Below are 13780 nucleotides of genomic sequence, written 5' to 3'. Positions count from 1 at the left end.
CTAGCCAGTATGCAATCCTCTATTTCCCTCAAGCGATACTTAATCTTGTACACACCTGGTGAATGGGTTGGATGCGATCGCGAATAAATGAAGTGGTAAGGTGGTTGAAATCACCTTGCTAGAAGACGGGAATCCGATTGTAGATGGGCAGTTGAAGATTGCCGTACCTCGAGAATATTGGAAGTTGAAAGCTGTCGCAAGTAATCCTATTAGGTTGCCGCAAGAAAATCGTAGAAGGAGTGGTTAAGCCTATGTAAATTGAATCGTCATGTTGAACTCGCGGCGATTGAAAAGAAATAGAAAGTTGTAGGAGAAAGACGCATGCTAGATGTTTAGCTTGTTGATGAAATGTACATAGGTGGAAATCGAATAATGAACAAAGTTCAGGTACTCATCGGTACAAGTTACATGGAAGATCTACCGGATTACCTAATACTGCGGCTAGATCGGTCACGTGCCTATCATATAACCTTAGGTATGTAGTTGGCTCAGGTACATCATACCACTAACCTACCTATGTAGATACATAATAGTTTTAACTAACTACACGTAACTAACAACTCTTTAGTATAGAATCATTCACAATCATCCATCTGAGCGCATAATTTAAGCTAATCCGCGTCACGCACAAATATTAAATTATGAATACGTATAATGGAGAAATTAAATTGAATACCTATGATTGCGTCGCTTTCCTACCTAACCTAATTATGACTGTTACTAATGTATGCTACAGTAAAAGCTAAAGCAAAATGTCCGCTGTCCAGAATTTGGGTATATCCGAAATTACAAAACCAAACGCCTCATGTCAGTGAACACCGTGCCCTATGCTAAGAATATGCGGACTGGACGTCCCGTTTGGTCCACTCTAAATCCTGTTATCGGCAAAACGATCAAGATGACTTGCTTCGCTATATCGGCTGGATCTTGATCCGGCATTATAGGCAGGATGTAGAGCAGTAGGGGGACGCTTCACATCGGGAATTATAGGACTGCAGCGGTCGTCGATGGGGAGATGATCATCGCTCGGTCCGTACTCAAGATCATGAGGATCATGAGTAATCGGGTGGCTGATCTTGGGCTTGGAATTACCCCTGTTGAAGATGGAAAATCTACTCTTGGCCTTTTCCTTACGAATCGAATTGCTTCGGTAGCTATCGTATTCTTCGGTGAAGTTGACATCTCTGGTGGTCGCACCATTGTTGCGGACCTCTCGAGCATGAACGCCGCTCGCCCTGTTGCTAAAGACGAGCGAGGCAATGACGTTAGTAACGCCAAACGCGATTGCGATGATGCCGGATGCCATAATAGCCTGCCAAACCTGGAATGGTACGTCCTTGTTGTTGTAAGTATCATTGCTGAGCGCACCAAGATGGTGGCATCCCATAAGAATCATAGCGATGCCGAGCCAGGTGAAGCCGCGGTCTTCGCCGATCGCTGGCCAGTTTCGACTAATCATCGCCTTACCCATCTTGATCGGTAGCTCCGTCCAGAACAGGAGACCGGCGACGGCGATAACGAAGGCGAGGGAGACGTCGTTGAAGAACTGAAAGCCGTTAGGCATCTTGGCGAAGAACATCATGATCCCCGAGACGAAGATGACGGCCAGCAGAACAGCAAGATTGCAACCACGGATGACCTGGAGGATAATAAAGGCGGAGCCTTGGAATCCGGAACTAGACTTGAAGCCCATGATGTTGGTGAATCTTGCGATACCTAGGGTTGTGTCCCTAGGAGTGTAAGCATTAGCGTTGCGCAACTTAGGCGGCATAGTTGGAAATCTAAGAAATGGGAAACCAACTGTTGAAACTGCCAGCAGCTTATTGCGAATTTACTTTTTTTTCTTTGGTAAACCGGGGATCTGGCTTGCAGATCTATCGAAATTGATGGAACGAAGGTGGGAGAAATAAAGATGGTCGAAGCGAAGAGGGTTAACGAAAGGTGAGCGCTGAAGGAAAACGTAAGATACCAAATGGTATTGTTATGTTTTATAAAAGTTGATGACAATGAATTAGGCAAAAGATATTGCTATTATGTACATTCATCAAGGACAACAGAAACCCTTGTGAATTAAAGCCGTTGAACAAGGAAAGTCGTGATGGGCCGGGTGGCTCTGAAAGTTTTAAATAGTAACGAAAAAAAAAAAAGAAAAAAGAAACGCACTGAAAGAAGTGATGCAAGAACGAGGAAAGAGGTTGTATTTAGGGACAATTAAAAATGAAGGACTTGATCAATTCATCAGAGTATTATGTACCATCTACATCTACAAATGTAGGTTGTGCATTGGGCAGGTGTCTTTGACCAATAGATTTAGTCGGGCGCGAATGTTCTCACGCTTGATGCTCGATCGAAGCATTAGTATCCCTTGAATTGCCCCTCGAAGTGCCCCTCGTCAGGATCGTCAGGGTCGTCAGGGAGGTACTAAACAGTCAAAGCGATTGGTAAACGCGTGTTTATGACCCAAGTAAGAAGCCGCAGAGTACAAGAGACATGGTACGATCTAAAAATTTATTGTTTGCATCTTCTAAGGTGCGTACTTAATTCTAAGATGCATGTGGTGAAATCTCCTTCCCTCAGACGGGTTAGATCTGCAACTGTCCCGGCGCTTGACACGAATCATAACCCTTAAAGATCCACGTATTATGATACTAGGAAACCGGCAGCTAGGAAAATGGCATGGGCCCTGCAGCGGAAGATCACCATATCCAATGATTCAAAAGTAGTCTATTTCCCGTTGAGCGAATACATCGTGAGAATTAGGTTACGACCCAAATTCTATTGGCTGTCAGTTAATGATTTTTTGTTTCACATCGATTTTGACCCATTGGCCAGACCCCTCCAAAGTCATTCCAAGTATTAATTCATAGATACCACAGGAAAAAAAGATCCTTCAGATATTCTGCTCGAACGATTTGGGAATAACTTCAGACTACATGACTGAACCTCGGGTAAATTAAATATGATGTATCTGATTATTCTTTATCTTTACAATGATTTCTTCGAATTGTTCTTCATTGTTCTTTAATACCTAGATAGGCAGGCCATTGTTCACATCTCCATTCCTACAAAGGTACTTCACGAGTAGATGGCATGTTTTTGTATGCATCTAACGTGGATATGTGTAGGTACTTAGCTGGAGTAAGAATCATATTATCGCAATCACCATCGTACCTAATTAACAACATTAAGATGAATCAAGAACATCTTTCAGATCGTTCTACAACTGATTGTACCTGAATCTCATCGGCTACTAATGTATTAGCAAGTTATGTGGGGGATCTAACAAGTCCACTGTTATTAAGTCGAATCGATTTTTGATCAAGGAAGGATCGAGAATATCTAGACCAGTCACTAGAAAAATGTTTTGATTGGCTAACCGTTAAAGTTCTTTGCCGTAGGCAGCCCGCACTGACCAAGCGATAAGTTAACCAAATTAACAGCGCGGCTCTAGGCGGGAAACACCCCTGCGGTACGCTGTGGCGCCCTTTATTTTAAGCAGCTGGCGGCTAGAAACATTGGACACATGAACCTAACTTTAGATTCCTCCTAAACTTGTAAACCCTTCCATCTTTAACCATCAGACCGATAAGCCACCAAACTTGCGTTTTGTTAAGCGCTGCTTTTACTACCCTTCCCTCGTCTATCCTACTTCTCTCCACATTCTCTATTTACGAAACCATGGCCCGCGGCAATCAGCGTGAAAAGGCGCGCGAGAAGAACCTCAAGGCCCAGGCTGCCCAGGTGAGTCTTTCCGCTTTGCTTACGCCCTTCCTATTCACCTACACACATTTACCGCAATATCCGCGCTCGCTTGTCGTAAAGGTACTCGAAACGGAATAAATCTATTGAGCAAAATAGGTTCATAGACTTGGTCTGGTTCGATATTAATTAATGTGTATACCGGAGATACTGAAAACTGCAGAAGCACTTAACCTAAGACATAATGTTCATGATATGCTAACCGCTCTTTTGCGCAGAAATCGAAGAACGGCAAGAGCGGTACTGAGATGCAACGCGACAAGGAAGCTGTTGCCGAGATGATGCGCAAGAAGCAAGCTGCTGGTGAGATATATTTTCTTCTACACAACGAGAACAATATGCGGCTATTTAGATCATTTCCCGCCATATGATATACCTGCGTGTTTTGTACGTAAGCTGATTCGTCCTCTGTTCTTAGCCGACGCGAAGAGGGCAGCAGCAGCTGCTGGCGGAAAGTAAATGGACTTCCAGCATAGCGAGTGGCGTATTTATATACCTTGGGTATAGGAGGGACATGCTTCGCGATATGATATAACTGGGGCGAATTTTTTTTCCGACCAGACGGGGTTCTAGGCGTATAACGGCGTCTAGACTTTCTCAATCTCGTTCCTTGATGAATGCGATCATTATTAATCTGTAGTGTTCCCTAGCTGTGACTGTTTCTCGATATCTTCTACATACTCGGTTCACTCAAGTGAAAGCCAGTCTTGCACATTTAACAAACGGTCATATCATGGCATTGGATTAAGTATTGGTATTTTTACTTGATCTGATGACCTATTAAGTGCACCTACAATATACGATCCAGTCATATGTTTAAAAACAAAGAATCCCTATGCCAGGCAATAAAAAAAAAGAAGTCTAGTCATTCAGGTAAAAACCCCCAGATATACAGAACATCTCAGACCCGCGCTAGCAACAGCCGCGGCATCAGTCGTAATCCCCAGACGCCATTACCACTGCTTAAACAGTCTCCATCATGCTCTCAGGTATGCCTCCTGCGAAACCACCGAAGGCACCGATACCTTGGGCAGCATTCACAGGGAAGCTACCAGTGCTGCATTGGACAGCGCAGACGCAGGCACCGTTCTGGATAGTGCCGGTGCCCTGGGTGATGTCTGATGGAGCTGCAACAGCTGCTGTAGAGGTGGCGGCGGGGGCGGCAACAGCGGATTCGGTAGCGTTTCCGGTGATAGCACTGCCGGCTCCTGCACCGTTCTGCTGAATGGCCGCGGCCTGGAAGATGGCTTGGGACTTCTCAGCAGTAGGGTTGATCGAGAAAGTCATACCCTTTCCACAGTGGCCCTTCTGCTTGCAGTAGAACCCTAATTTGATGGTTAGTTGAAATTCTAGACAGGAGCTGCGAGGGATGTAAACTTACAAAGAGGGTCGGTGGTCATAACTTGCATGGCAACCTTGGGAGGGGGGCTGACGGTGTTGTTGGGATTGGCTTGGAATCCAGAATCCATACCGCCCTCCATGGCCTTGCAGGGCTCGGCGAAAGTGGACTGGGTAGCGGTGTGGTTCATGCTCATGAACTCGAAGATGACCATGTCACCAACGTTGGCCTTTACTTGATCGGGAACGAAGACTAAGCCGGCAGAGCCACCGACTTGAACTGTGTGGGTTGCTATCGCACCAGCAGCTGCTGTGGTAGTAGCACCGGCAGCAAGGGTATCGGTTCCAATCGCAGTTGCTTCCGCGCCAGCAGTGACTGTCTGAGTTACAGTGACTTGTTCGTGCAGCGTCGTTGTCTTCGCGTCGTTTCCAGGGTTCGCCCAGATCACGATGATCTGAGTAGCCTGTCCCAACGAAACGCCGTGTGCCAGGTTGATTGTCCCACCAAGGCCGTCAAGACCAGCGAGTTCCTCTAGTTGCTGCTTGTGGCTGGTCCTCTTTTGGGGGTAGACGTTGTTAACGGCTTTAGCGATGGCCAGAGGCGCAACGGCAACCGAAAGAGCTGTAGCGTACTTCATGTTGACGATTTTTGAAGATTTGGGAATTAAACGTTAATGTTCCTTTTTACGGGAGGTCGTTATAGATTGAGTTATTGGTATTCCTGAATGACCGTAATGAACCTGGCGATAGAATGCTTCAAAAGGCGAGGGCCTGCTCGTAATTAAGAGAATGAACACGTAAAATCACACCGGGACGATGGAAAGAAAAGAGCGTATACACAGGACAAGTCGTCTGAAGAGGAGTGAAAAGAAACAGCCAAGGTCTGGCCCCAGAGGGGGACCTCGTTACTTAAATCAAGCATGGCGATCTACTAACCCGCTGTCGGGCTTGAATTGGACCCTGAGATAATACCTCCTTGACCAGGAGTTGCCCTCGAAACAGGGCCAGGAAAAATTTCCGTGCAGCATGCAGCTGGGGAGGCCTACCGGGGCCAAGGGCGCCCGATCAAGACTGGAGACGCACGGGAACCGGAAGTATGCCACTTAATTGTTCACTACGACGGAGCACAGTCTAGTATGGACTAGGGCGGCCCATGAAGAAGACGGGTTTCGCGGCTCCAAGACGTACATGGGCTTGGAGTAGGAGGTGGATGTGACAGAATTGTCTCGGATGGCGTTTGGACCCCTCGCTTATAAGACTACAAACCAGGGGAATGCGGTCATAGCTCAACCCCCTATTAGGACGCCAAGGCTGGGGATAGCCAATCCGAAGTTGACCTTTTTTCCAATCTAGAATTGTTATTCCTTCTGAATGTTATCGTAGTAAACGTTTCGAACAATAGCTCCTATGTAGGATCAAAATTTACGATGAGTTTTACAATAGAGATAATTCTATGTATTGGATATGTCCAGAGGGAATTTGAATCTATAATACTGAAGCAAAGCTGCCATTTCGATTGTTTACCGCTAGGTGTATATAATATGACAGCTATTAGTCTAGGCCCAAAGCCCACGGACCAGTACAGCTAAACCAGAGAAGCGCTTCCGTTGAAACTTCTTTAGGGTCCGTATTGCGATCTGTTCTTGGCACTTATACCGAACACTCAAGGGGACCACGTTTTATTGCTTTTTATGCCGGAGCCGGATCTTTTATTTTTCTTTCTCTTCTCTGTAGACCTTTAATAACTAATATGTACCTACATAGTAAGCTACTTTTAATTTTCCCATGCTTACCAAGAAATCTACATGTTTCTATGGCAAAAGGACCCGTGCCGAGATCCTTTCCCTGCCATCCGAACTCCCTGACGGATGAGATTGTTCCTGCTTAAGGGTTAACCTTATCATAACCCATATCCTGGCTCTCAACCTTTACTCAAATGAGAAAAAACTTGGGTCTGGCCTAGTCTAAACTGGATTCGCCAATGCTTGTCATTGGTATATCCCTGTTCCTTACATAGTCCTCCGCACCATGCACCGTTTCTTGACTAGTCTCATCCTCAAATTCATCTTAAACGCTCCCAGCTCGTGGATATATAGCGTCGTACGTAGTATTAGAAAAACTCCCAATAAGGCAACACTAGCGGCGGTTTCTTAGTGATGGTTCGCCCGGGTTTCGGAATCACCTAAGGGCTCTAATTTACTATGAAGTTACCATCAAGTATTTTACTGAAATATTTAAAATATTAGATTAGTATGGAAACTTGGCGCCAATTGTTAATAGTTAATGGCTAATGTAAAATGTAAAATGTAAAATTATAATATTATATCAATAGTATTAGAAAAGACATTGTTTTTATTAGCACGTATTTCACGATGCCCTTAAAATGAAGTCATATCAATAAGAGTTATTCCCTCTCAATAAAGCTGAAAACGAGCTTTCCATGGCTAGGCTGATAATCGCAACCCCCAAACAAGGAGAAATCAGGCCATGATCTTCATCATGAGCGTAATGGTAGCCTCAAATTTGTTTCTTCGTCTTGCTCCTCCAATTAACATTCCGTAATTTGTAGTATTACGTTGTACTATTCCTTATGGATGTGAACTGGTGCATAATTCGTCGCACACTCACAAAATTTAAGCTCTGTATGTGACGTTATCGCTGTCACAAAAGCCTGTAACATCTAACGTTACAGATCCCCTGCCCTGTCAAGTCGATCTCACGAAGAATCCCATCAACGATTTTAACTAGATTCCGGATTAGAGATATGAGATCTCTAAAGTTTCCCTTTCACCTCTATTCAGATGTTTGTTGCTGAGTCTGGTTCTGCTGGCCCTCGTAAAGGCCTGTGTAGTAGCCTGCATAATACCACGACATCAATAGTCTCTTGAGGCCTTCGTCACGCACTGCAATATAAGCATTAGCATGATCGACTCCTTCGTATCCAGAGATATTCTCTTTCTAGAATTTCAACGGGGACAAGGGTTAATATGAAGCTCACCTGAACCTAGTAGCCCTCCAGGACCGGGACCTCCACCAAGCGGGTGGCTGTGCTGGGAAGTTGACGTTCCGCTCTCTTGTCTGCCATTCTGTGTTTCGTTAGAATCTTGGGAGATCTAGGCCAAGCTTTATTGATCGTCTGAGATTCTCTCAAGGGTAGCCATTCAATAGGGTTGGGGTTATGACTTACAGTAGCTTCAACTCCCATTTCGGAATCAGCTTCGAGGGGATGAGCCTTTTCCGTCTCGTCCTTGGCATCCGGAGTTGTTCTTGAATGATCTTCATGTAAGTATATATATATGTGTGTGTGTGTGGATAAAATGCCGATAAATCTATGTAGGGACTTGAGTAGTAGGTGCGAACTTACTCGTCGGACTTTAGAAGATCTTCCACGTTGCCTCCATTCCTGTGTATACTATGATATTTCTAAACAATGGTAATTAGACATCGGCTCTTGTCAGCTCAAGAAAATGAAAACCTGGATAACATACCTCATATTCTTTTAGCGCGTCGTTCCACGAATCTATGAGAGCCGAATCATCCCAAATCTCTTTATGGGACAATGGTTTATTGGACGGAGCCATTCTGAGAGCTGAGAGGCCTTTGGATCGATTGGAATTTCTCTAGTTTAGGTAATCAGTAGTGAATGGGAATGTACTGCAAAGACTTCGGAGTGAGATGTATGTCGTCTGGCGTGCATAGAAAATTGGGTTTAGAGGTGCTCTTTTTGTAGGTGGTTACCTGTCCTGCCTGTTAGGGGGTTTAACGTAGATTTGGGTTGTAATCGAGGCCTAAATCTGAATTTATATAGAAAGTTTCATTTGTCTCTGGAAGAGATCTATTAACTCAATTTCTAAACGTTTAAAGAACAACTCTACCAACGCATTTGTTGAGAAGTTGTTATACCTAAATTAATTCTAAAGCGGTTGCAGCCTCGACGAATGTACCGATGTAGCTAAAGTACCTAACGTTAGGTACCTATGTAACTTCTTCTATCTGGGGAAAGTGGGGGTTACCTAATCTATTTCACCGCCAAATTTTCTAACGGCAGAATTACAGCGCAAAGAAGAAGAAAAAGTTCAAACTATACCTAGATTCAGCACAGTAGAAGAGCGCATTGCACTTAGGTCTATATTGTCAACGATACAAACAAATTATAAACAAAAATGGCACCAGAACTCAGGAAGAGGAAATCTAAGGGTAGGATATTCTAATTAATAGGCTTTAAGTATCATTTGGCTAATAATATTTATTAGAAGCCAGCATATCGGCTGCGAAGCCTACTGCAAAGCCTACCTCCAAAGGCAAGGCCGATACTTTAGCTACCAAACGAAAAGGTTAGTACGAAAGACATATAATCCCAGCTTCTGTAAGCTTATAAGAACCATATAGCGGCCGATGATGAGAGCCCGATTGCGGCAAAGAAGACCAAGTCGATAAAAGACGATAGCAAATTGAAGAAGGCCAAAACAGGCCGTTCAGTAAAGACGAAGCTCTCTAAATCCACCAAAGAAAGCGAGAAGGATGAGAGTGAGGTCGCAAATGAAGACGAAACCCTGTTGTCCTCAGATGATGAGCGTGATAACGCTCAGGCTCTTGCAAATATCGTTGATAGCGACGAAGAAGATGCTATGGTCGATACCAGTGCTCAATTTCAAGAAGGACAAGATGTAGGCGAAATCCCGCAAGCATCCAAGGAACTGCTCAAATCCTCCAGCTCCAAGGATGGAGAACGTGGTGTTGTATATGTTGGCCGTCTCCCGCGTAAGTTAGTTCATCAATTGGCTCGTAATAGCGCTAATAGCGATGACAGATGGTTTCTACGAACATGAGATGCGATCTTACTTTTCCCAATTCGGTAAAATAGAGAAGTTACGGATGTCTAGGAACAAGAAGACAGGCGCTAGCAAACATTTTGCATTCATCGAATTCGCCTCCGCGCCGGTAGCAGAAATTGTTTCAAAAACTATGGATAATTATCTATTATTTGGCCGGGTTCTGAAAGTTAAGGTTGTTCCTCAGTCACAGATTCATGCCGATCTCTGGAAAGGTTCAAACAGACGCTTCAAGAAAGTACCATTAAACAAGATGGTCGGTAATCATCTGAAGAAGCCTTTAACCGAATCAACATGGACGCAGAAGATCACGAAGGAAGAACAGAAGCGCAGCCAACGCGCAAAGAAACTACAGGACATGGGCTATGAGTTTGAGGGCCCCAAGATTAAGTCAGTTGATGAAGCAGCCAGTGACCCTCCTGCGCTTGAAGGTGTTGATAACGAGGTACCGAAAGCCATCGAGGCAGTACCTGGGACTGATACAGCAGAGACAGAACTGGCCGAAGAAGCAAAAGATGATAGTCATAATTCCCCCGAGGATGAGCTTGCTGTGAAGGAACCAGCTAAGGCAAGCAAGAAGGGGAAGAAGAAGTCTTCAAAGACGAAGAAGGTAGCTGCATAATGGTTTCGAGGCGTTTTTTATACCTACATAGTTTACAATAAATTTTATGAGACCTTGTTATCGAGAAAGCCCTGTGCACTTTATTTTTTATATGAAAAACTGCACATTGCGTGCATATTATGAATAGAAACATGCTCCTATTTTGATCACCTCACGTTTTCACGCTCCACATAGTTACACCTTTTAACGAGAAAATGGGAGAATGATATATCTGCACATAGCGAACCCGCTGTACCCGTGGATTAAGTCAGGTAAACAGCAGGATTATAAAGGGCAATTTTCGCTCTACTTCGACCAGAAGGATGAATCAGCCATTAGAGCTCAATAATTGAGCAAAGCAGCTTCGATTTTAAGAAATTCTAGCGAAGATGGTAAAATATGTGTAGAAGAAAGAAAAATTGGTAACCTCGGAATTTGGAAATCTTTGTATTATGAATGATTGGCCAATCAAGTGGCTACGTCGTAAGGACTGATTGGTCCGTGACATGATAAGCCACATCTTAATCAAAGCCATGAGCCATGAGCCATGAGCCACTGGCGGGGGCTCTTAGAACGGAACTTTTACGTATCTAAGGTCATGACTTTATACAATCTATAGAAACAATTTTGTCAGTAGTAAGAATGATTTTACTAGAGTTAATAGATAATACTAAGAGGAATATTAAGACCGTTCGCTAAGCTAATCTCGTATTCGAGGACAAGCTCATGCGAGGTGTGACAGGCTATTCTTCATCTACAACTCTTGGCCTCTTAGACGTCACATCGAGATGGTCTAGACTCTTGTAAGTGGTGAGTTTTGGATAGCCGGGATCGAAGACAAGTCATGGTAAATAAATATCAGTTCGTATATAACTTTCCCATGTAGAATACATATTGGCAATACTATATCATTACTGGCAACATATGCCTTACATTAATACATATATCTATATCTATAAATCCGATCATCAAGAAGACGTCTAATGCCACTTTTATTTTACAGATGTTTTATATGTTAAGAGGCTCAGTCTCAGTTGATAAGTCCCCGCTGTTACAGTGGTCGGATAGCTAGAATGAGCCCTGTATTGTGGGACGCTAGCCGATCTAGCACCCTAATTAATCAACTGTAATTTGATTCGTTACCTAAAATAAACCACTGCACTGTAAGGTACCGGGTGTATGTACAGGTACTAGGGGACTCAATAAACAGCAACGGCTTACGTGTGGATTGTGGACTGTAGACTTGTGATTTTGCAGTAGAACGTCGCAACCTCTAAACGTTTTTACATAATAAACTTCTCTTCGATTACCATTCGAGGGCCACCTACGATTGATGTTACCATTTTAGATCTTGAATCTTCACGAATGATTCCATCATGACTCCCACAGAGCCTTCGCAGCAGTTAAATACTGGTTGGTCGCTAAACATTTCTTGTTGTCGTCTTGCAGTGTGATTACGATAACTAACATATTATTATATAGCTGCTAAGAAAAAGAATAACAAAAAGAAGAAGAATGCCCCAAAGCCAAAACCTCTCGAGGATGGAATTAAAGCCACAGATATAAACCAAGATGGAGTGCATCTCGAAGATGACGGCAACGAATCCGACGAGCCAGACACACCTGTCGTAGAAGTGAGCCCGACCAACTTTGAATTCAGGTTCTACAGTTGAGTGCTAATAAAGTTGGTAGAATATACCAAAAGAATCCGCAAATGGTCATGCCCCGTCGCCTACGACCAATGGACACCCTGCCCACGAACCAGTCGCAAACGAAACAACCGAATCCACAGACACAAGCGCTCGGCTAGACGCTATAACACAAGAGCGTGAAGCTTTAAGAGCAGAAGTAGAGCAACTTCGAAAGCAGCTCGAAACCATACAAGAGACGCATGTTCAAGAAACAGCCCAGCTCAAATCAGATTTGGAAGAGTCCGAAGCCGCGAAGGAGCAGGTCGAGGAGCAATACCAAACTCTGGTAGGCAGGGTCGAGAAGATCAAAGAGAACGTCAGTACCAGATTAGCAAGAGGAAAGGAAGAATTAGAAGAAGCAAATCAACGCATTGAAGAGTTAGAAGGACAAAACGAGGAGCTTCAAAAGGGTGTACAAAGTTATCAAGATGAAATCGAAAAGCTCAAGACCGAACTGCAAGATGCGACAAGAGAACTGTCTAGTCTCCGCAGCAGGAACAATCTCTCTCAACATAACTCATTAAAGGAAAAGGAAGACCTGACGCGGCAGATACAACACTTAAGAGAAGAAGCAGAGGCAGCTAAGGATGCGATGGGTGACTGGGAAGTATTAGCCATGGAGGAGCGATCAATCAGAGAGAGCCTGTCCGAGAAAGCAGCTGCCCTAGAAGAGCAACTATCAACACTAAGAGAAAGCTATGAGCGAATTATAACAGAGCGGGATAGTCAGTCTCAAGCTGTTGATAGTCTCCAGAGGGCGCTTCAAGAAATCCAAGAGGCCCGCAAGAAAGAATTGCGTGAGATGGTTGAGACATCCGAGGAGCAACTTCAGGCGCTCAAGAAGCTCGTTCAAGAGGCGGACACAAGAGCAACTGAAGCAGAAAAGGTTAAAGAATCGTTACAAAAGGAGTTGGAACGAACTGCGCCCTTTGAGAAGGAGGTTAAAGAGAAGAACCTCCTCATTGGCAAGCTAAGACATGAAGCTATCGTCCTAAACGATCACTTAACAAAAGCTCTTCGATACCTCAAGAAGACTAAGCCTGAGGACAGCATCGATAGGTTCGTTGGATCTTATTGTCTTAACCCCTATATTGTAGTTACTAACTTGGCATAGACAAATTGTTACGAATCACTTCCTTCAGTTCCTAGCCCTTGACCGTTCTGATCCCAAGAAGTTCCAGATCCTCCAGATCATCGCAGGACTCTTAAATTGGACAGACGAGCAAAGAGAACAGGCTGGACTGGCGAGGCCGGGAACTTCTACTAATAGTCTCCGCCTTCCTAGCTCTCCGTTCCACAGAACACCTAGTACGCCGTCTCTGAGTGCGGACTTCTTTTCAGATACGACACCAACTTCGGCCAGCAGAGAGTCCCTTGCCGACCTGTGGGCCGGATTCTTAGAACGGAGCGTGGAAGAGGCATCGCAGGCTGGAGGATCAAGGAAGGGCAGCATGTCGAGTACAGCCGGCACGACGAGGCCGGATACTCGAGGTACTTAATTAGGTAGCAAAATACTACCCGTGTATCTGCGTTACAAGCATTTTACTGTTTCGACTGCG

The 13780-nt window shown here is 44.4% G+C and overlaps 5 protein-coding genes across 5 annotated transcripts; 2 read left to right on the top strand and 3 right to left on the bottom strand.

Annotated features, from left to right (window-relative positions):
- Positions 1-868: 868 nt before the first annotated feature.
- GL218_00413 (uncharacterized protein) lies at positions 869-1771 on the bottom strand (the record flags this gene model as incomplete). The annotated part of the gene is made up of 1 exon (XM_033576830.1): positions 869-1771. One exon carries the CDS (start codon positions 1769-1771, stop codon positions 869-871), a length of 903 nt encoding a protein of 300 aa, XP_033441956.1.
- Positions 1772-4722: 2951 nt separating this feature from the next.
- Positions 4723-5735, bottom strand: GL218_00412 (putative serine-threonine rich protein; the record flags this gene model as incomplete). The annotated part of the gene is made up of 2 exons (XM_033576829.1): positions 4723-5084; positions 5141-5735. The coding sequence occupies 2 exons, from the start codon at positions 5733-5735 to the stop codon at positions 4723-4725; spliced, it is 957 nt and encodes a 318-aa protein (XP_033441957.1).
- Positions 5736-7890: 2155 nt separating this feature from the next.
- On the bottom strand, positions 7891-8678 carry GL218_00411 (Survival motor neuron-like protein 1; the record flags this gene model as incomplete). The annotated part of the gene is made up of 5 exons (XM_033576828.1): positions 7891-8000; positions 8096-8183; positions 8285-8363; positions 8462-8520; positions 8586-8678. The coding sequence occupies 5 exons, from the start codon at positions 8676-8678 to the stop codon at positions 7891-7893; spliced, it is 429 nt and encodes a 142-aa protein (XP_033441845.1).
- A 582-nt stretch (positions 8679-9260) lies between these two features.
- Positions 9261-10551, top strand: GL218_00410 (uncharacterized protein; the record flags this gene model as incomplete). The annotated part of the gene is made up of 4 exons (XM_033576827.1): positions 9261-9294; positions 9351-9431; positions 9487-9858; positions 9908-10551. The coding sequence occupies 4 exons, from the start codon at positions 9261-9263 to the stop codon at positions 10549-10551; spliced, it is 1131 nt and encodes a 376-aa protein (XP_033441958.1).
- Positions 10552-11906: 1355 nt separating this feature from the next.
- GL218_00409 (uncharacterized protein) lies at positions 11907-13720 on the top strand (the record flags this gene model as incomplete). The annotated part of the gene is made up of 4 exons (XM_033576826.1): positions 11907-11943; positions 12013-12164; positions 12223-13280; positions 13336-13720. 4 exons carry the CDS (start codon positions 11907-11909, stop codon positions 13718-13720), a joined length of 1632 nt encoding a protein of 543 aa, XP_033442122.1.
- Positions 13721-13780: the final 60 nt, after the last annotated feature.

Source organism: Daldinia childiae (assembly GCF_008694065.1).
Source record: "Daldinia childiae strain JS-1345 chromosome Unknown Scaffold1, whole genome shotgun sequence".
Classification (NCBI taxonomy): domain Eukaryota; kingdom Fungi; phylum Ascomycota; class Sordariomycetes; order Xylariales; family Hypoxylaceae; genus Daldinia; species Daldinia childiae.
The sequence above is the reverse complement of the archived record's forward strand: the minus strand, read 5'-3'. Positions and strand labels throughout refer to the sequence as shown.